Here is a 23,265-nt window from a genome sequence, read left to right on the forward strand (position 1 = left end):
AGATCCGCATTCTAACAAAGGGAATCTAATGCATCATTATGCTAACATATGATAAGATAGAGGCTTGTTTAAGTATATTAAATATGAACATATGAAGTTTTTGAGAATAAGCGTAGAGGCTTGTTTAAGTATATTAAATATAAACATATGAAGTTTTTGAGAATAGGCGTGGCTGAAGTACTTTTAGAAAGAAATATTACTTAGAACTATAAATTCTAAACTTAAAACACAATTATACTTTCACCTCCATCACTTCATACATCATTCCTTGAAACCACATAACCATATGGGTAAATGGAGTCATTTTAGTGCAAATTAACACCCACATTTGTACTAAACTTTCATTGCCAACATGACAATTTTCTCTTCTAGCAACTTACATTTCACGAGTTTCCTTGAAACCACATAACCATATATAAACATGGTTGAGTCGTTCGATTGACCCCCCCCCCATTTGCACGGAACTTTCATTGCCAATATCAAAAGTCCATATACCCCTATTGTATGCACAGAGAAGTGTATAGATGCGATGCACATGCACAACACCCATGTACACACGAACGTGCACATTCACAAGGCCTACATGTAATCGAACATACATACGTCTCAATGCTATAGAATCAAATTGAATTGCAAGACATATGCAGAAAGCCACTCTCAATAGTATGGTATAATCAATAGTATGGTTTATACAATAGTAAAGCACGAGGGCTGTTTGACAGGCTCATCGTGAAGAAAAAAAAAGATGGGGACATTGTTTCACGGAAACTTATTTCCTTCAGATGGAAGAAATTCCTTTCAAGAAGAAACAGAAATACACCTAATATCCAAATGCTACATGAAAACTATGCTTATTTGTTGTAGTGGGAAAGCGAAAATCGCCTGGAAGGACCTTTCAGGGCTTCGGTACTGTGTTCTTCACTCGAGGAGCGAGATCTCAACCGCAGCACTCTTCTAGAACGCAACAGCAGCATAGTGCCGCTAAGCTGCATCCAACAGGGGAACAGAAACCTGAAGATTTAAGTACATAGGACGATGATTTGAAGAGTACAAACACTCAGGAAAGGGGGGAGGGAAAGCAGACGGAAAGAGAGAGAGAGAGAGAGAGAGAGAGAGAGAGAGAGAGAGAGAGATTCTGGCGTTACCATCCTTCGATACAACCCTTTTCTCCCCGAGATCTGGGTCGATTCTTCAGAGCGAAGAGTAGTCCACGCCGGGACTTCTTTGGGAGTCGCGCGTCCTCAGAGGCACCCTGGGGTAGAGGATAGCCTGCAGAAGCAACAATGGGTGATTCATCATCATCAATTTCATTCGATCTGCTGCGGAATCATTTGGGAATAAGCGGATCGCTGGCTAAAAGATGCAAAAGCGAGAACCCAAAACAGATCTAGAAGCAAAGCAGATCATAAGGGAGGCAAATGATGAGGGCAAAAACGAAAAAGGAAAGAGGAGATGGAGGGGAAACCTGGGGGAGGAGGAGGGTAAGCGTAAGTGGGTTGATCTTCCATGATAACAGAAGAGAAGGAAAAGCCACAGGTGAGAGAGAAGGGGCTGAGAAATTCTTCGTGTCGATTGAATCAAGAACTCAACGATGGAGTTTACGACAGAGAAAGTGGTGTACTTATAATTAAGGACTCTTAGGACGGTAGTGGACGGTAGTGGACGAGAGACAGGTGGCCGGCCGCCTAGGTGTCTTTGTTTTTTGGATCACTAATAGACACATAACCCTCTAACCTTTTCAGTTTCTCTGTACTCTCTTGAAAATAACGCCTACCAACTTGTCGGCACATTCTTGTCCTCGCATCTAAAAGATCTACATCCATTTCTCTTTCTCCATTACCGCCGGCACCTCGCACGGTTCGGGCATTTGCCCTCCTCGGCTCGACATCGCCTTTTTGGCCCTGCATGCATCCTAGGGGATGACTTGGTTAGTGAGTTGTTAATCAGGGCCATAGTTTTGAAGTTAGTTCATTTGGTCAATTTGACCTTGCAAATTATGGTTAGTATGAGGCTTAAATGTGGGTTAGTAGAAGTTTAAGGGCTTCTAATGTGTTTAGGGTTCAAGGTTTTTGTTTGCATGTGGAGGTCCTAAATGCTTTATCCTACGGCTTTTGTCTTTTGTTAGGTACTTCTCTCTAAAGATGGAGGCTCTCTTTGTCTCTTGTATGACACCACATTTAGCCAAAATAGGCACGTCCCCACTTTTATTTAATGGCCCATCCACCACACACACACACACACACACCTTTTCACCTCTTTTCTCTCCTCTCTTTCACTCATCTACCTTTCCCGATATTCCTTCACCTTCACTTTCTTTTTCTCTTTTCCTTTCCTTCCAATTTACACCTATCGTTTTCTTTCACAAGTTATTTGAAATATTTTACGAGCTACTTACACTTGGACTTATAATGACACTCCAAAAGGAAGGGCCATAAGGGGATCCCCACCTTGTTTTTAAGGTGGATTCTAGCAAATTCGTCTATCAAAAAATATTATAGGGGAATATTTTGAGGAATTTTGGCTAAGATTCCCACCCTCGAGACATATGGTCAATACCCCAAAGAACTTTGAAATGCTTGCTTGCTCCTATAATCGTGCTTAGTATACAATTGGTCATTTGTGGTGTGCTCTCTAGCATAAAAGGGTCAATAGAGGGGTTTGGGGACTAGGTGGTCGCCAAAAATATGTCTTTTCTAGAGGAAGCATATGTGGACTCTCTATAGAAATAAGGAAAGAGGCCAACATTTGGCTATCTATTCTGCTTAAAAAGGGTTGAGGGTCGCAACCTTTGGCTACAAGAGCTAGCTACCATGTCTGATTCCCTCAGGCAAACCCTTCTCCCTATCAACGGAAGATAGTGAGAAATTTTTTTTAAAGCAACACCAAGTCATCATATTTTGAATATGAAACCTTCATAAGTTACTAATTTTAATATCATTTCTCCTGGTTTCTTCCTCGTCACATGAGTCTTTTACGCTAGATTTAGAATTTCCTCACTCAAATTGTCCAATTGTTCTTGGTTTTAAAAAAATTCCTTGACTAATTTGATTTTTCTCTTAATTACTACAAACTTGCAAGGATTTATTTCTTTCCCTCTCATTATTATATATTTACTCCAAAACTCTCTCTCTCTCTCTCTCTCTCTCTCTCTCTCTCTCTCTCTCTCTCTCTCAGACTGTCACTCTCTCTCTCTCTCTCTCTCTCTCTCTGTCTCTCTCAGACTGACAGTCTGAGAGAGACACAGAGAGAGAGAGAGAGAGAGAGAGAGAGAGAGAGATGTCAGTCTGAGAGAGAGAGAGAGAGAGAGAGAGAGAGAGAGAGTCTGAGAGAGAGAGAGAGAGAGAGAGAGAGAGAGAGAGACTTTAAAAATGGATAGACGTATAGAAAGTGTATAAATTCTCCTTTAGGTGTCCTCCACTGGTCTAGCATTATGGAGACAGATTACCCTATAGTCTTTGTATTCCAATTAGAATATAATCTCTTTATAGAATTGTTGTAATCCTGTAGATGTCATCTTAGAGATCCTCCCCTTTACTCAATTATGGAGATCTGTAAATTTTAAAGACAAGTTATTTGTCTTTGAATGTCTTATTCAATTGTTGAAAGTAGACATTATAAATAGGTAATTCAATATATTAACATTTGATCTAGTAAAGAAGCCTTGTTTGTCCATGTTCTCATTCTTATGGTAGCTTAGACATTTGTAAAGTACTATAGGGGGACCTCACGTTGAATTTTGTTAGTAGGAGAGTTGAAGATAAGTGCTACATTGCAAACCTTTTCCAAGCATAGTAGAATATATGTTATTGGTTTTTCTCTAAGTTTGTGAATAGCCCTACCCATGGAAAATGCACATTTTTGTAAACGGGTTATGATTCAATTTTCTATGCAGAAGTACAATGGCAAACATAGGTTAGTATATTCATGCATTTCAATAACATTGGATGCTTTGTGAGAGAAAATTGGATGAGGAACACTATGTTGGTGGCTAGCCATATGATGTGGACATATGGCATGATCGGTTTAAAGATCCTTTGGACTTATTTTAAAAAGTGACAATCTCATGTGAATCTATCGTCTTACATTATGGCCTTCCTGTTGGAATAGTAGTGGACAACTCCCCATCTATGAGCCCCCAAATGAGAAGTGCTTGGGCGTGGGACTAGGGTAGGATGGGGCTACCACATGGATAGCATCATGGCTGGGATGTGCACAACATTCACACATGGAAAAGCAAAAAAAGAGGGATGCCACATGGACATCAAACAAGTCACCATGTGGGTAGCACAATAGAGGAAATACCCAGAGGTTTGGGGCCTGCATGGAGACATCAACGATATTGAACTGCCACATGGTTACCAATGATTGGCAAGACCAAATCTGTGCACGGTTTACAGGTTGCAACAACAGGTGCGATGACATGGTGCTGCTGTCATCCTTGGTATGGACACTGTAGTAGGGTTTGCAAGGGCTCTAGGCCTTGGAGGAGGTCTGAACAAGTGCAAATCTATAGAAGCATAGAGGCGCAACAATCACACTAGTTTTGGGAGCCGAATAGGCCTAGAAAGAAGTCGGGTTAGGGCCAGACAGACACACTTGCCACATGCCAAGGTTGGGCTTGCCAGCCTATTTGTGTGCCCCCACTAGCGAGTTTTATAAATCAGCCAAGTGAGTCAGCCAAATCCCCCATACCAATTCAGGTATTTTGGAGGGGGCGTTCCCCTACAAAAGGAGGCCACCAAAGTAACCTTCAGCGAGCAGAAAGGAGCAGCAAAATACTCTGCCTTGGGCCTACATCCAGGAGGTGGAGGAGGGATAGAGGAGGTGCAAACTTAGCTCAAAAGGGGCTGTACTCTAGGCTTAGCTCAGAAGGGGCTGTACTCTCTAGGCTATCTTTCAGGGCAGTAATGTGATCATAGACCGAGAGTCTACATAAGCTCAGAGAGGAGCACGGAGGCTCAAGGATCTAGAGGTGCCAAGGAGATAGTAGGAGAACTTTTGATAAGGTCAGAGGACCATGGTTTGGTGGGACTCTGACATTATCAAAATATACCTTTTGTGTCCTGTTGATGGAAATATATATTTTGTGGATTCTATATCTCTCATGTGATTCATAGACTATATACTGGCTTGCAGACCCTCATGGTTGTAAAGTATGTACAGGTAAAGAAGTTTTGATTCCATAGTTAAACAGTTCCACCTACATTCCTGGGATGCTCTATAAGTCTTCTGCCTAAGGCCCGTGGGATACCCTCTATAGGTATTCATATCTAACATGGTATCAAAGCCCTAAAAGAAGTTCACGGGAAGTGGAGCTTGAAGGATAGGACCTTGTTGAAGGAGGACCTTGATTCATTTCTCGGGGGAATCTACTTCGATGTTTGAAGGATTGTACCCAAACGGGAGGCTCAAGGTTTGAAGGATTGTATCTAGGTGGAAGCCTTAGCTTCACAGGTGTATAACACTCTAACTTTATCATTTTCAATTCATGTCATGGCCAACGGATATCAAATCCCTAATTTTGGTGACATAGGCAAGCTTGATGGGACGAATTACCCATTGTGGAAGATGATGGTTGAAAGCCACTTAGTGTTGAGGTAGTCATGGGATTGTGAACGAGAGAGAGCCTCAACCCACCGTGGCCACTCTAGTCATAGGACTACAATAGTGGGCAGTGATGACACCAGTGGACTCGGGGTTAGTGAGGGCCTAGCAAATCTGTGATATGAAGGCCTTGGCTATCATTGCAAGCCCCACGGCAAATGTAGTGCTTCCTCACATACAGATGACAAACACTCCTTTTGAGGTGTGGTCCACGTTGAGGGACATGTATGAGCTCAACAACAAAGAGAGGATCTTGGACCTCAAGACGGAGTTGTATGGCATGAGCATGGATGAGGGGGATTTAGTACAAGATCACATCACCAAGATGAAGGTGGTGCGGGGTAGGACAGAGGGCGACGCTAGTGACGTTCAAGGAGTTGGTTCCATTGCTACTACAACAAGAAGTTCGGGTAAAGAAGTATGATGAAACGGATGATAAAGCCTTAATAGCTCATGACAGGAGCAAAGGCAAGGGTAAGGGTAAGCCTAGCAAAGGAAAGCCCAAGAAGGACAAATTTGATAATGGAGCAAACTTTTTAAATGAATAAAACAAGAAGAACAAGAAAAAAGAAAAGAAATGCTTCTATTGTGATGAGCCAAGGCACTTTGCAAAGGACTGCAGCAAGAAGAAGGATAATCAGAAGAAAAGGGGGGTAGCTTGGAGTCAAAGGAGTCAAGAGCCAATGTGGTGGTCACAAAGGAACTTTTCTGAGTGGCATCTCCCGGTGTTGCTAAGATTAGGTATGCAAACCCTAGTGTTATGGTCAAGATGTCTGACATTGAGAGATTGTCAGAAGAGGAGTCGAAAACTTTTGTGAAGGTGATAGACAGCAATGAGTTCTTGGATCCAAGTGGGTGCTTCACTGGTGTTGCTAACACAGAGGGGGATTCTTCGATAGGACCTGAGGGCTTAGAGCCAGATGGAGGATGTGACTTTGAGGCGGCCAACAAAGAACCACACAAGGATCTTGATGGTCCAAGTAATCTAGAGTATGCTATTGCGATCCTTGCCAGATAGGACAGGTTGAAATAGACCCTAAAAGCATGGTGCATGGAGGACTTTAGGATGTTCACCCGTGATGAGGGGGACAGTTGAAGGATACTAGTACCTGGAGTGCTTGAGTTTGAAGGCGGTTTCATGACTAAAGGTGGTGTTGCCAACAGGTGCTACCAAAGATGGACATGTGTACCAGATTGGTGTGCTTATGTAGAATCACACCTGGTGGAATAGAAGCCACTGTATGAAAAGCCAAGAAGTGACATTGACACCACAATGATCCAAAGGGCTATGACCCAAGAGCTCCTGGAGCATCGTTATCAACAAAATGGCATCACGCCAAGATGTGTCGGTGAGAAGGGGTGTTGGAATAGTAGTGGTCACATCCCCATTTGTGAGCCCCCAAATGAGGAGTGAATCAGGGGGGTGGACGAGAATATAATGGGGTTGCCACATGGACAGCATCACGGCGGTGATGTGGGCAGCATTCACACATGGAAAAGCAAAAAAAGGGGACTACCACTTGGACAACAAATAGGTTTCCATGTGGTAGTACAACAGAGGAATACCTAGAGAATTTGGGCCTACATGGAGGGCAATAGTGGTATGGAGCTGCCATTTGGTTGCCAAGGATTGGTAGGACTATATTTGCACAGGGTTTACAGGCTGCAACAACTGAAATGACATGGTGTTAATGTCATCCCTAGCGCGAACACCTGCAATAGGATTTGTGGAGAAATTTTGGGAAAGTCTAGAGAAGGTCTAGACAAGTGCAGATCTATTATTGCATGAAGGCATAGCAATCACAGTAGTTTTGGGAGCCAAGCTTGGAAAGAAGTCGGATTAAGGTTGGATAGATTAGGCCAGGTTTTACAAACTAGTAAAGTCAAGTGGGGGGACTATTTGGATCAACCAAATCCCCAGTACTAGGTTGAGTGTTTTGGAGGGGTGTTCCCCTATTAAAAAAGGCCACTTGAGTCTTAGTTGGCATCCAAGAAAGTAGCCTTCAGTGAGTAGAACGAAGTAGTAGAAGACCTTCCTTGGGCCTATATCCAGGAGGTGAAGGAGAGATAGAGGAGCTGTGGACTTACCTCAGAAAGGGGTTATACCCTAGTTTATCTTCCAAGGCAGTAAGATGTGGGGATCACATATGGACAGTCTACATAAGCTCACAAAGGAAAAGCTAAGGAGATAGTAAGAGAACTTTTGTTACATCAGAGGACCACGGTTGATGGAACTCTGAGCCTCTCTTTTTGTGTGTCTTGTAGTTGGACAGAAATATACCTTTTGTGGATTCTATATCTCTCTTGTGATTTGCAGTCTATTTACTGGCTTGCATACACACTTAGGGTTGTGAAGTACACACAAGTAAGAAGTTTTGTTTCCATACTAGACTTCCACCTGCATTCCTGGGATGCTCTATAAGTCTTCTGCTGCTATGGGATACCCTTTGTAGGGATTCATTTCTAACACTTCACACCTTTTTGGACCAAACTCCTTACTCATGTGCTCATTACAATCTCCATCCAACATTCCATGTAATAGACATCACATTCTATCTTGATAATGTGAGCATGCCCTCAGTTGTAATCTTTTCTTTGGTTTTAATCAAGTAGATGTAGCCATGGCTTGAATGGAAGTCATTAGCATTGGTATCATTGAGGTTAACTTTGCAGGTATTGTTCAACAACATGAAATGGCTGAATGTATGTAATATTCTATCCTTTATAAAGTTCTTATCAGAACCTCCATTTTAATAAAGAAATTATTAACTCAAGTTTAGATGAAATTTAAAATACAAACAATGCTTCATTATAACTGAAATCAATTAAGAGTGGAATCTAATTTCAATTTACATTGATGGTGATCAAGCAACGATAGTTAAAAAACACAACTATCCTAGATAGAAATATTATCTTCTAGAACCCTTAATGACATATCCTTAAGCTTTGCATGGTATTGGCTCAAAAAGGTTCAAGAAAAATATTTCCTATCATGAGTAGCATATGGATGTGTATAATGTGGTAGAAAAATTCCTATTAACCATCAGGATCAATTTAGAAAACTATTTTTCACCTACTTATCACATCACACATGCCTACTTTTGATGTGTAAAATGTCAGGGCATGAATTGGATTCTTCTTTAAGCATGGAGTTATTTTGAAACTTTGGGTCAAATAGATATTGTAATTATGATCAGTATATCAAAAATAGTAAGGTAAAATAAAAAATCATATGCACGATTGGGATCCACTTAAACCCTATCTTTCACCCACTGATCACATTACTTATGCCTACTTTTGTTCCATGGAAGTTTAAGGGAGGAAATGGTCTTTTGGAATCAATAAGAGCATGAGCTTGGATGTCTACCAATATATCTTTGTGACATTGTTGGCAATTGTGTACATGTCCCATTAAGCATGTGATCGAATATTGTAAATATCCTTAACTATGTACACACATGTTGTAGGTTCCCCAATGATTAAAATATCATCAAAGTGAGCTGTTAACTTGCCATGTACTATTGCATGTCTCATGTGTGTAACCTTAGTAACATAACACATGCAAAAGAATCTCATAAAACCACATATCTGCATATAAGGAATAATTCCAAAATACCTTACTTTTTATTAGAGTACTAAACCCCATCATGTCTGCATACCTTCCATCGTTAATATGTATTTTATGTTCCATGATGTAATTGAGAAGTTACTAGTTTGGCAATATGCATCTAAACAATGTTGTACCACGTGCACATCACATATGTAACACATGTAAAACATGCCTTCCTCAAATAACCCATAATAGTTCTACATTTCTAATCCTAGTAGAAAAAGAACGATTAGAAAGTAAATTGGTGATTTAGTTCGTGTTCAAACATTCTTTATTTAAAAGATCAACAAGAAATTGTACAGAGTATCTTTTGTACAAGCTAAGTTGTTAATGGAAAAGGTTATTGTGCAATAACTACTTATACCACATGGTAACATAAAACATTATTGCACAATGAATGCATTTAACCTTGGAGAATAACTTAGCCACATGATATGTGCATTGGCAATGATATTAAATTGTAGTAAACATGTTAACCATGGGTAGTCCTCAAATTTACCACATGTTTAAGCCTGGTCCAATGTATCAAACTACTACCATCCATCTTGGAGATTTTGGACACTTCTATGATGTTATTCTATGTGCTAATATGGTGCTATTGTGGATAGTTTCTTAATATGCATATATATTTGTAGATTCTCTCTTTATTCCCTTGCATCACATTTCAAAATTTTGAGTACGTGCATTCTGCACCACAAGGGCAACGATATTAAAGTGTACAAAACAGGTTAAACATAGGTGGTCCTCAATTTTGCCACATGTTCAAGCCTCATACAGTGTATCAAAACAGAACCATCAATCTTTGGAGATTTTGGACACTTCTATGGTGTTATTCATGTGCTATTGCTGGATAGTCTCTTAATATGCATAAACATGTTAACCATAGGTTGCCCTCAACTTTACATGTTTAAGCCTGGTACAATGTATCAAAAACACTACCATCCATCTTGGAGATTCTGTACACTTATATGGTGTTATTCTATGTGCTATTAGGGTGGATAGTTTGTAAAATATGTCCCCCTAGAGAACAAAAAATAAAAAATCTCAATAATTAGTATCAGGTGCCCGAAAGAGTTACAAATATGTTCAATTAAGATAAGCTAGAGGGGTCCCAAAAAACTTTGTTGATTAACCTCCTAAGGTCCTCCCTCACGGCCATCGCTCCATCCTATCACCATCAAAGGACGAAATATATGGCTTCACCCCTCTCCATCTACGGTGAAATATCTCGCTTCCCATTAGAATGTCTCCCTCTTGACCTTCTCTCCTTCTGCTTCCTCGCTCCTCATCGTACTCCCTGCCTCTCCCCCTGATTGCTCTCTCCCTTTTGGTATGGTGTGCATCAGCTTAAATTTTATAAGGCCATCCCTCATGGTCATTGCCATCGCTCCATCCTGTCGCCATCAAAGGACGAAACATATGGCTTTACCCCCTTCCCATCTGAGTTGAAATATCTTGCTTCCCCCTAGAATGTCTCCCTCTTGACCTTCTCTCCTTCCCCTTCCTCGCTTCCTCATCACACTCCTTGCCCCTCTCCCGGATTGCTCTGTCCTTTTTGGTATGGTGTGTGTCGACTTCTCTAGGTACAACCTTGTGTATCATCACCCTCTCCCTTGCTAAGCTCCAAGCAAAAACTCACAGTTAGTGAGGTTGAGCAAATCAAACCTTAGCTTCTCTTTGTCACCAAATTTTTGAAGCATATATCTTCCCATGCAGCTCCCATTACTTATCAATTGTTATGTTGGTAGTAAGCAGCAAGTGAAAGTAGTAGGAGGTGGAGGTCTTGGGAGAAACGGGCATGGAATTATGGCACCCCTCAAGGTAGAATTGAGAGCCATCACGGCGAATCACAAGGGGCCAAATCAAAGGAGGTCAAGGAGGCGGACGTTGCCATTGATGCTACATAAACTTGTCATGGAGGGGGCGGCAGCCCTAAACGATGGGAGAGAGGGGAATGGAAAGGGAGAGTGGAAGGAAAGCAAGAGATGGCATAGGGAAGGGGAAGGGAAGGGATAGGGAGATGGCAAGGTGTAGGCAGAGCGAGGGGGTAGAGTGCAAGGGGAGGTAGGGATAGAGGGGATTGAGCACAGGGAGAGGCAAGGATGAGCAAGGGGGTTGAGCAGAGGGAGAGGGATAGCATGATGGCAAAGTGCGAGCTGAGTGAGGGGGTTGAGAGAAAGCAAAGGGGGGAGACCAAGGTTCAGGGGAGGGAAGGGGAAAGAGCAGGAGATAGCTAGGTGTAGGGGAGGGACGGGGCAAGGAGAGGCCACTAACATTAGATTAATTGCTCTTAGATCACTAATTGATTTTTTTAAAGTCAACTCATCCAATATGGAGATATATTTATAGATTCTCTCTTTATTCCCTTGCATCACATTTCAAAATTTTGAGTCCTCTCTCTCCTATTCATATGTAAGGACACTCTATCAATTTATACACAATAATTAGTTGTGGATACTATACACTAGCATGAAGCCCGTGCTCTGCACATGAATATAAGCTGTTGAGCAAGCACACTCTATCAATTTATACACAATAATTAGTTGTGGATACTATACACTAGCATGAAGCCCGTGCTCTGCACATGAATATAAGCTGTTGAGCAAGCGTACTATGGCGTCTCATTGCCAACAATCTATCTTTTCACGATGCCTAGCAGCACCTCATTATCAAATCAGAGCGTGCGACTGATTGCTAACGATCTGTTGAGCAAGCGTACCACGGCGACTGATTGCTAACGATCATGTTCAAAATAATGCCGCTCGAAATCTCTGTAAATGAAAGCATGGTGATGAACCTCCGCAGTTGTATAATTTATGGACCAAGTGATCGACGCTCTACACAGATCTTGCGGAACTCAATAGAAGGCTTTGCACATATCTTGCAGAACTCAATAGGAGGCATCACTCGAAAGCAATTGTGCCTCACCTGTTCCTCTTCTTGTGTTGTAAAATCGTTCTTAATGATGTTTTACGAATTTCTTCGGGGGTTACCCTTAATCATGTCCGCTACAATCTGGCAAGTCAGATCGAGTAAATTCTTAATGTTGAGAGAGTTGGCGACTTGTTTAAACCGACAGACAAAAATCATCGAAGAAAATCAAACTCAACATTCAAATGTTTTTGTTATCGCCAATCACTTTCTTATTGAAGTAGATGCAGACACTTGACACTTGACAACAGATGTGATCGTTCTTGCACCTGGGCAAACCACGAAAGTATTGACCACCGATAAGGCCATTGACAATTATTTCATCGCAGTGTGTGAATTCACTTAAGACACCTGAGACTTGACAACAGATGTGATCGTTCTTGCACTTGGGCAAAGAACGAAAGTATTGACCACCAATACGACCATTGACAGTTACTTCATCGCAGTGTCTGAATTCTCTCCAACAATTTGTCAAGCCTCTGATTTCTCGGAACCTCGCTTTGATTTCATTCAGCCTGGAATTTGTGCGTGGCATTTGTATAATGTAAGAGGCATTTGTGCGTGGAATTTGTGTGTGGCAACTGTATGATGTAAGAGGCATGGTTTCCCATTGCAATCACAAGGAAATGCAAAATCATGGATCGTCCATATAGGAGACATCAATAATTCATCTCATCCCCAAAGCCAACCCTCAAGATGGCAATGGCTATCTTCCCTGATCTTGATAGAGAAAAGGAGCCATGAAATTGAGCCAACCGCAAGATGGCACTGGTAATCTTCCTGATCTCCACAGAGAAAAGGCGACCAAGAAATTGAGACAAAAGAACTAGCATGTGTCCTTGCTCTAAGTCGTCTAGCAAGAGATTCGCAAGGTCTATGAAAAATTTCGCGGCAGCCTAAAACCACCTCGGTGAGCGATGTTGCACGAATGTACGAGGAAATGTTTTGTCACAGCAGTCCATAGGAAGGGATGAATAGTCGAATCAATTCATCCCACATCTGCATCGTCTCTCTTAGAAGAAGATGTGGCATGACGTTTAGATGGACTTGCAGGTAGCGCCTACCTAATGAGAAATGAGAATCCTTGCGCCCACCTAATGAGATGCCAAAAGTGTATACCCGCACGCAAAAATGCATCGATAGCTCATATTGTGTGAATTTCATCCAACGATCTCAATTCTCCAATCGTCCTAACCACTATAACTAAAACCTCTCCTTAATATAGAGTAGAGATATAACGAATTCTTCACAATGGTTAATGCCTTTAATGTTCCACATACACACATACAAGTGTATGCGTGCAGATGCACAATTCCCATGCATGTGAGCACGCGCATATTCACAAGGTCTATATGCACATACATGCATTGCGGTGCTATAGCATCAAAATGGACTTGCAAGTTTAAAAGATACATATACAATCAATAGTATGGTTTATATAACGAGGGCTCTTTGAAAGGCTCAACATGAAAGGAAGATGGGAACGGAAGTTGATTCCCTTCATATGGAAGAAATTCCTTTCAAGAATGAGCAGATCCAAATCCTACATGAAACCTATGCTTATATGTTATAGGAGAAGGTGAACTTCGCCTGGAAGGATCTTTCAGGGCTTCGGGAACTGTATATGCTTCACTCGAGGAGCGAGATCTCAACCGCAGCACTCTTCTAGAACGCAACAGCAACATAGTGCCGCCAAGCTGCATCCAACATGGGAACAGAAACCTGAGAAAGGGAGACCACACATACACACATACCCAACGACAGAAAGAGAGAGAGAGAGAGAGAGATTATGGCGTTACCATCCTTCTAAAAATCCCCTGTCTTCCGGACCTGATCTGGGTCGACTCCTGCGAGCGAAGAGTCGCCCACGTCGGGACTTCTTTGGGTGTTGCACGTCCTCAGAGGCTCCCTGGGGTAGAGGATAGCCTGCGGCAGAACCAATGGGTCAGTCATCATCAATTCATTTTGTGGAATTGGCAGCGAGGTAGCCCAATGGATTCCACAGCAACGAGGTGGAACCGATTGCGCGGTAAAAGATGCAAATGCGAGAGCCCAAAACAAAATCAGAGATGATACGGCAAAATGCTGAGGAGAGGGGGGGAACCTGGGGGAGGAGGAGGGTAAGCGTAAGCGGGTTGATCTTCCATGGTACAAGAAGAGAGGGAAATGTTCGTGTCGATTGAATTGAGAGCTTAGAGAAGGGCAATGATACGATGTTTCGACAGGAAGTGGTTTATTTATAAGGGGCTCCCAAGTGCTTAAGTGGGCGGTGGTGGAAACCACAGGTGTCTTTCCTTCTTTCTTTCCGTATGTTTTTGAGGCGTGCTCCACGCAAAGGATCAACGACGTTGCATCCTTTACACATCACTCGTGTCTTTTTCTTCCTTCCTTTCTGCATGCTTTTGAGTCCTTGTGGATCAACAACTTGGCATCCTTTGCACCAATCCTCAAATTTCAAGGGTAGCCTAGAATTTCATTTTGAAGGGCAATTTAAGAGTTACTTCTCCTAAGTTACTTTTGAAGGGTGATGTGGCATTTTCTTTGTAATTTGTCCCAAAGCGGTCCTTCTTTCGAAAGTTCATCTCTCTATTTCCCTTATGGGGAAGGGTAAAAACCCCTTTGAAGGGTGTTGCAACCGAGGGTTGCTTTACACATCAGTTTGTGTGTTCGTCACACGCGGTTTGCGGTTGGTCGCCTAGAATTAAATTCTAGCCGTCCGATACTTGCATCTTCTTCTCTTCTTTTTTGGAAGATAAAATCCATCAACTTGCTTGTCGCTGTCACCTCTGCCAGTCGTCGCTGTTGAGGGTGAGAAAAACGAGTAATGCTCACATGCATTCATTTCACAAGTTAAAAGAGGGTCGCCCGTGGGCCCTCGACATCCATGAATTAACCTGCACTCGGCAATTCAAGGAAAAATTAAGGACTTCCTAGAATTGGGCAATTCACTAGGGACTTCCTTGAGAACAAGGTGGGACAACCTCTGCTTTAATGAAAGGAGGACGAGGAAAGAGTAGGCAACCCTTAATGTCCATTAACAACTACTAACACAAAAAGACTAATCTAGTCTTTGAGGGCTTGTTTCCATGAGTGCAAGGTGTGACACTCGTTAGGCCATCGATGGTGGGAGGATGGCCATTAGGCATGGGAGAGCAAATGAGAGAAAATTAGGGACAATGTGAACGAAAGCGACTATAGGCAAGGTTGTGAATTTGAACGAAAGAGTCGGATTAACTCAATGTTATATTCAACTCCTTGAGCACACTAGTGGCCAAATGACTCTTTTGCACACCTTGACGCTCGAAAGACCATCGCCACCTGAATGAAAATTTGTATGTGAACCCACAAGGTGCTCACACTACCACCCAAATGCATGCATCTGGGGTGGCATAGAAACATGCCCTAAGATGGTTAGCTTGACTAGAAATAAAGGATTCAACACCATCGGCCATGATTTTAGCCTACTTTCCATAGATCCTTAGTAGGGTGAGCAATGCCTACCCTTTTGTCAAAGTGTCCACACATTATTGGTCTCGAATAGATATGTCCCGGTACTCAACTTTTAATAGTAAAAATCCAATTAATTAATCAATTTAACCCAAAAAAGCAAAATTATTAATCCCCAATTGAACATTACTAACCTAAGTTAACATGGATCGACATTAGTTAGAAGGCTCGGAATGAAAAATTCATCCACTCCTCCCAAAAAATTTTGAAAAATTAATCTTGCCTCTCTACTCCCCTCTCACTCTCCCTGTCCCTCCAGTCCTCTCCTCAGCTAGCCCTTTTCCCACATTACCTCCCCTCCCCTCCACTTGTCCCTCCAGTTTTCTCCGCAGCTAGCCCTTCTCCCACCTTACCTGGATTTTGAGGTGCATGAGTCAACTGTTATAGGCGCTGGCCATGGTTTATTTGTGCATGATTCCATTAAGAGAGGGACTACTATTCTCCATTATGGAGGTGACAAATATGTGTATTAATATTAGAAAGAATTGTGTGAAGTTAGACCAATCTTATTTCTTACAACTTCTTAACCATTGGATGAGTGCTTTAGATATGGAACCTGCTCACTCAGTGTTTCCAATTGTCCTTAGATTTAAATCTTCACTAAGTTGATTATTCTATTAATCACTAAGATAGCCTCAAATTGAGTGTGTGAGTGGCTGGGTGTGTTGTAATCATGTACTTTTTGCCCCTCTCATTATTATCTTTTTAATCTCTCTCTCTCTCTCTCTCTCTCTCTCTCTCTCTCTCACTTCCTTTAGGGGTCCTCCACTTCTCTAAGATTACGAAGACAAATCAACTTGTAGTCTTTCTATTCTATTAAAAATTAATCTATTCATTGAATTGTGGTAATCCTTTAGGTAAGGTGTCACTTTAGAGATCCTCCCCTTCACTCAATTACTGAGATCAATGTTTTTTAAATACAAGTTCTTTTCCTTTGGTTGTCTTTTTAGTAGACATAATTACTATCTAATTCAGTATAGTAAGGTTTGATATAAGTAGAGAAGCATGCTTTGCCCATGTTCTCATGCTCATGGTAGCTTAGATATTTGTAAAGTACTATAGGGGGAACTCACGTTGTATTTTGTTGATAGGAGAGGTGTGAGAACAATTAGACGATGACCATTATGTGGCCATATGATGTGACCATATAGTGTGATCAGTCTAAAGACCTTTTGGACTTATTTAAAAAGGTGACAATCTGCTATGAATCCAACCCATTACTATCTTACATTATGCCTTTCACACCTTTTTGGACAAAACTCCTTACGCATGTGCTTATCACATACCAAAGCAATCTCCATCCAACATTCCATGAAATTGAAAACATGCTATCTTGATAATGTGATCATGCCCTTAGCCAAATCATCTTTTCTTTGATTTTTGAGACATTTTAATTCAATGGATGTAGCCAAGATCTTGAATGGAAGTCATGAGCATTGGTATCTTTAGGTTAACTTTGTAGGTATTGTTTGACAACATGAAACAACTAAAATGTATCATCTATTCTAGATTTTATAAAGTTTTTATTAGAACCTCTAGTGCAATAAAGCAAGTATTAACTCAAGTTTAGATGAAATTCAAAAAAAAAAGCTTGATTATAGCTTAGAATTAATTAATAGTGGAATTTACATTGATGGTGGTCAAGCAACAATAGATATAAACATAGCTATTCTACATAAATATATTATCTCCTCACACCCTTAATCACACATCTCTTAAAAGAGTTCAAGAAGGTCAAGAAGATATTTGCTACTCATATGGATATGTATGATGTAGAAAAAACCATATAAATCATCTGAACCCATTTGCAAAACCATCTTTCACCTACTAATAACATCACATCTGCCTACTTTTCATGTGTGAAATGTCAAAGGAGGATATAGATTCTTCTTCATGCCTAGGATTATTTTGAAACTTTGGTCAAAATAGATATTGTTATTATGATCAAGATATGAAGAATCGTAAAGGAGAATAAATGCACCATTGGGATCCACTTGCCCTATCTTTCACCCACTCATCACAGCACTTATGCATACTTTTGTTGCGTGAAATTTTAAGGGAGGGAAATCGATTCTGAATGGAATCAATAAGAACATGAGCACTAATGTCTACAATATTATCTCTACCACATTATTGGCAATTATATACATGTCCAATGATAAATTAGCGTAAATGTCCTTAACTAGGTACACATTTGCTATAGCTTCCTCAAAGATTAAACTATTATCAAAATGAACTTTTAACTTGCCATGCACTATTGCAAGCTACATGTCTCATGTGTAGCTTGACATACATGTGACATAGCACATTTATGCAAAACAATCTCATGAAACCCCCTGTATGCATATAAGGAATCTTTTTTAAATCCCTTATCTTAGCTTACTAAACCCCATCATGTGTGTATAGTTTTCATTAATGTGGTTTTCCCTTCCATGATGTGATTTGGAGCTTAAAGTGCAGCAATATGCATCTAACAATATTGTAACACATGCACATCACATAGATCGCACATGTAAAATATGCTAAATGCTTGAGTAACCCATATTGGTTATACATTTCTAATCCTAGTAGAAAAAGAAAGGAGAAGGGATTTAAAATGGTGACCTAACTCCTATTAGAACATTCTTTATTTAAAGTCTCAGTAAGAAATTTTCCAAGATATAGTTTCTACAAGCTAACTAGTTAATGTAAAAAAGTATTGTACAATAACTACTTATACCACGTGGTAACATTAAATATTACTTCAAAATGAATGCATTTAACCTTGGAGACTGATTTGACCACGTGGCACTAGAACCATAAACTCCATTATCAATGTTTTTTTAAACTAAAATTACATTGGGAATTTTTTTTCAAACTCTAAAAAGCATCGTAGTTTTCGTCTATAGTAGTGTCGATAAGAAAGCATCAAAATACACCACATTGATACTTTTGTTGATAATTTCTATTTTGGCTAAATAATAACATTAATATCAATACTATTTCCAATGCTTACAATTTTTTACATTTACTGTGACGCTAATATCGATGCTAATAATAGATTATTGACAGTAGTATCAACACTAATATCGATGCTATTAAAAATTCTTGAAGGTGTATCAAGAGAAATATTGAGGCCTATGTTTTTTGGAAGCAAAAATTAGGGTAAATTAGGGATTGGCCAAGCCCTAATCTGCCCTTTTTTATTAACGTCTGTGTTGCACTGTAGTGGCCATTTTATATTGTTTACATTGCTTGAGTATAAAATTTCCTATTACCTTGTGTTCCCTCCTCTTGCTCCTCCACCTTCTTGGTCCTCTTGGTGGGCTTGTGTCAAGTGTTTGTCTCCATCCTCATGTTTAGCAAGCATAGGTGTTAGAGGTTATTATATCTTATAGTTGTTAATTCTTACATTTGAAAATAAATGGGTATCGAAAGGGATTACATTCATTAAGGGCACAAATTCCTCTCTTTGTGAGTAAGCATGCATACCGTTCTCATACACATATGATTACTCACCATCGGTGCACTCCCTGTCAATTTTCATTTCCTAACATTACAAGAGTACATCTTAGTTTCAATGATTTACATGTTGATTCCAAAATTATATACTAAAAGAAGTGAGCAGTAGGTACGTACGAAATAAGCATAAAATTGGGCCTTGTTGCCCAAGCCCAAGTGGGATTGTCCCCCTTTACTCTTCCTCATTGCCATCACCTTCTTTTGTTCATCATACTTCTTGGGATCCTTTAATTCTTTCTTTATAATTTTTCCAACTCTCGGTCTCTCGACCCAATTTCTTTACTTTTCTGCTACTATGGAGTTGGTCTTTCTATGTGACTTAAGCACAACAACCATCTTGTTCAACATCTAGTGGGAGTCAAACTCTAGCTCCTCATGAGGCAGTGGGAACTCCTCCTTCAATGTTTGCAAAATATAATCTTTTTTATATTGCGATTGCTTATGGAAGTCCATCACTACCCTCTTGAATTCTGACAAGCAAAGGCTATACATTCGTTTAATAATCCATTGACCTCGAGTATCCATAATCAACGAACTCTCTATTGATCGTTTGATGGAGGTTGGTGGAAGTTTGGGAGTCCTCTTGACTACCCCTATGGCACTCAGTGTACTAGAGCTAGAGTGTCTACATCAAAGCTCACTCTATCTCTCTCTCCCTAGCTCCACCATGGTTGACTCACTGCTTTTGATGCTCAAAGTAGCAATATCAAAGATTCTCTTTTTAGCCCCTCCACTTGATCCTTTGCTTGCCATCCTTCATGGAATCAAAGCAAACATTACATCTACAATTTAGAATGCAAGTTCCCAAAGAAAGATATGTGACATTCACTCAAAAAAAGAGAAGGGGAAGGGGAAGGGAAAAGGAAACATGCATTCTATTTAAACAAGGAAACATGCATCCTATTTAAACAATTTAAAGGGGAAGGGGAAGGGAAAAGGAAAGGGGAAGGGGAAGGGGCAGATGAAGGTGAAGGGAAACACAAATCCATGGCTAAAGAAAACGAAAACCATGGCTATGGGAATGGAAATCCATGGCTAGGGAAATGGAAATCCATGGCTAGGGAAAAAAAATCCATGTCTTCCTTTGGCTTGCAACCTTCCTTCTTCAACTTGGTCTCCTCTCTACCTCCACGTTGCTCTCAATTTGGGTTGAGATTTTCCATGCTAGAGTTGAAACACCATTGTCATCATGGTGGTCGAGTTGTATCAAGAATGATTCTGTAGGTACCCTGATCTTATAGGCGTTGGGTCCCCATCGATAAGCCTCTCTCCAGTGGTCGATCAGAGTGTTCAACACGACATTGCAAAGAACCTATGGGATTTTTTCATTGCAGCACCTTGGGAGTTGGGCACTGAAGGCCTACTTCTTTGAAGTTGGTGTAGGAGTCCAAAATAGGCATACTCGAGGTGTTTGGTTTAGGCATACATGAAAAAATCTGTCCTAGCCTAGCTTAGGCACACCCCACAACATAGATCGATATGGTCATATCATAGACACACAAAAAGCTAAGAAAGTGAAACTCAACTTTCCAAAAGTTACATCGCGTAGTGCCTTTCCAATACACCATTATCTCCACCAATGGATGTTGTACCAACATATCAAAGGCAAGTGGGAAGTTCCTCTAGCAAAATGGAATGATGGTGTGCACAAATTTGAGGGGGGTAGCTTAGAGTGGTATAAGACTTGCAGCGTTTGGGAAAACGAGTCCGAGAAATTGATACTAGCCAACATGTTGGCCCACGTCCAAATTGGATCTACCGTGGCTTTAGTAAAGGTGATATGTTCATGGGCATGAGAACATGATGTAAGGCGTACTCACTTCCAATATAGTAGGGTTTGGGGAAATAACCTGAGGACAGTGATGCTGTGAAAGTGATTATAAACTCCATGTAGTCATTGAAAGACGATCACATTTAGCCATATTTTGTCCATCAAGAAATGTGAGAGGTATGATGGACTGGGTCAACTCATTTGGAATACATTCTTGAATATTTAAAGGGTGCGGAGGTAGCATTGGCCGCATGCAGACCAATAATGGTTGGAACAACAAAAGGTGCCTCTTTATAATTTCTTTCCTAGATCAGAGAATATAGGTTCTTGGTTGTCAACTTCCCCAAGCCAAACTGATTTTTCTCCAAATCTTGCCAAGCTATGAGTGCAAGCATAAAGAAGATACAAGATGAAATCAAGCACACCTTGAGATGAATCTGGAATAGATTTTTTAGCACATCAAGTTATGTAGAGCCCCTCCAATGAGGTCCTAGCTTAGTGGTTGAGGTGAATGTGTGTGTGTCTTTGCATGTAAGTGTGCAACCTTGGCAGCACCACATAGAAATAGCACATGCTTTTATTAGAAAGATAATTTTTGTTTCTCTTCATGGTAGACAACTTAGTTTTTGTATCACTTAGTCCTTCCCCTAGGGCTAGGCTAAGAAAGATGAAAAACTTAGAGTCACGATCGGCAATATCTCCAATCTTCACTTAATGATATACTAGGGATTTGGAAAACTTGTCCTAAATTTTAAAAAGGCAACTCATCACTCTCCATAGCAATGATCTCATCACACTCTGAATTTTTTCTATGTGTGTGTGTCTTTGCATGTAAGTGTGTAACCCTGGCAGCACCACATAAAAATATCACATGCTTTTATTAGAAAGAGAATTTTTGTTTCTCTTCATGGTAGACAACTTAGTTTTTGTATCACTTAGTCCTTCCCCTAGGGCTAGGCCAAAAAAGAAGAAAAACTTAGAGTCACGATCCTCCAATCTTCACTTAATGATATACTAGGGATTTGGAAAACTTGTCCTAAATTTTAGAAAGGACTTAATCAATATTGAGATTCAACTCTTTGGACAATACTTCAAGTACTACAATTATTGTCTCCACCCTCGAATGCCAACTCATCACTCTCCATAGCAATGATCTCATCACACTCTGAATTTTTTCTCTACTTCAAACTGTGTGTGGTATCAACCTTTGGAATTGACAGTTAATAATAACTTTGTGATGGATGTTTGAAGAGTTCTACAAGCCATGGTGAAGTTTTATGATATGCCTATGGAGAAATGCAATGGTACTCTGAAGATTATACTAAAGCTCGATGAAAGTGAGGTGGTCAAAGGTCAAAAATTAGAAAGAGTTAGTTTGACAATGATGAATGGAATACTGGACCTTGAAGTTGAGCTTGATGATGCAAGACAGTTCAGTGTGCAATTAGAACAAGAGATTTGGTGGTTGGTTGCCTTTGAGGTATGATGGAAATTTAAATTTCAATGCAATAATGTAAAAAGTCTTAGAATATTTTGAAATAACATGTGAGTTTTTTTTGCAGGTGCCGAAAGAGTCGCATTCAATTTTGAAGTGGTTTTTTTACCAAATCGATATCCCAAGTGTGATCAAAGGTCATAACAATGGTGAGCTACTTGAACTTGAGGGCTATGGATCCTACCGTGTAGAATGGCATCTAGTTATTGACCTCAAGACTATTAAATGCATGTTTAATGTGGCACATGGAGCAAATACAAGCCGTCCTTGTTGATTGTGCATGCAAATGAGAGGATCTGCAAAGGGTGGTAAAAAGAATCAAAAGCAATAGGCCTCTGAACTTGTAGAGATAGATCAAACTAAGGCACCATGGATAGGGATGCTCCAGGGAAGGATCCATCATGGAGCCCAATTCTTGAAATTCCTCTTGAGCGAGTACACATTTGTGCGCTTCATGCTATTGTGAGAATAATTGAAAAGTTGGTGCATTTGTGCATCATTGATGCATATAACTTGAAGCCCCAACAAGAGAGTGAGAGGATGATTGCAAGAATTGAAAAGGTTCTTTCAGATATGGGACTACACTTTGGGCAAGTAAAGATTACAAAAGATGAGGAAAGATATGGAAAAACAGGCAATGATCCTTGTAAGCCAAGCTTTGGTGGTGTCAAGGCTTTAAAATTCCTTTCTACAAAGAAGAAGAATGACAAGCTCAAACATGCTAATGAGTTTGATGTATGGAGAAAGTTACACAATGCCTATTGTGAACAAGGTGGGAAGGGACAAAAAAGATTGGAAAAGGCGCGAGTGTGGTTAGCTCTTGATAGCTTGGTACCTTTGCTACAA

General features: G+C 40.5%; 2 protein-coding genes across 2 annotated transcripts; both read right to left on the reverse strand.

Moving 5' to 3' along the window:
* Nucleotides 1-600: 600 nt before the first annotated feature.
* LOC147886308 (protein CYSTEINE-RICH TRANSMEMBRANE MODULE 12-like) lies at nt 601-1,622 on the reverse strand. Its single transcript, XM_087395750.1, has 3 exons — nt 1,466-1,622; nt 1,146-1,269; nt 601-986 (listed from the first exon to the last, which is right to left on the reverse strand). Exons 1-3 carry the CDS (start codon nt 1,506-1,508, stop codon nt 938-940), a joined length of 216 nt encoding a protein of 71 aa, XP_087251876.1. The 5' UTR covers nt 1,509-1,622; the 3' UTR covers nt 601-937.
* Nucleotides 1,623-13,523: 11,901 nt separating this feature from the next.
* LOC147886309 (protein CYSTEINE-RICH TRANSMEMBRANE MODULE 12-like) lies at nt 13,524-14,388 on the reverse strand. Its single transcript, XM_087395834.1, has 3 exons — nt 14,250-14,388; nt 13,945-14,071; nt 13,524-13,842 (listed from the first exon to the last, which is right to left on the reverse strand). The coding sequence occupies exons 1-3, from the start codon at nt 14,290-14,292 to the stop codon at nt 13,794-13,796; spliced, it is 219 nt and encodes a 72-aa protein (XP_087251960.1). The 5' UTR covers nt 14,293-14,388; the 3' UTR covers nt 13,524-13,793.
* Between the last annotated feature and the right edge of the window lie 8,877 nt (nt 14,389-23,265).

The sequence above is a fragment of the Dipteris shenzhenensis genome, chromosome 24, assembly GCF_047967505.1.
Source record: "Dipteris shenzhenensis isolate YYH24624 ecotype China chromosome 24, Dip_SZ_1.0, whole genome shotgun sequence".
NCBI lineage: Eukaryota > Viridiplantae > Streptophyta > Polypodiopsida > Gleicheniales > Dipteridaceae > Dipteris > Dipteris shenzhenensis.

Excerpts from the sequence above, each read along its gene's own strand:
- LOC147886308 (XM_087395750.1), bottom strand. The coding sequence starts at position 1,508 with ATGGAAGATCAACCCACTTACGCTTACCCTCCTCCTCCCCCAG. Across the intron at positions 1,270-1,465 it reads TTACCCTCCTCCTCCCCCAG|GCTATCCTCTACCCCAGGGT; the intron begins GTTTCCCCTCCA and ends TTGCTTCTGCAG. Across the intron at positions 987-1,145 it reads AAGGGTTGTATCGAAGGATG|CTTAGCGGCACTATGCTGCT; the intron begins GTAACGCCAGAA and ends TGTTGGATGCAG.
- LOC147886309 (XM_087395834.1), bottom strand. The coding sequence starts at position 14,292 with ATGGAAGATCAACCCGCTTACGCTTACCCTCCTCCTCCCCCAG. Across the intron at positions 14,072-14,249 it reads TTACCCTCCTCCTCCCCCAG|GCTATCCTCTACCCCAGGGA; the intron begins GTTCCCCCCCTC and ends GTTCTGCCGCAG. Across the intron at positions 13,843-13,944 it reads AGGGGATTTTTAGAAGGATG|CTTGGCGGCACTATGTTGCT; the intron begins GTAACGCCATAA and ends TGTTGGATGCAG.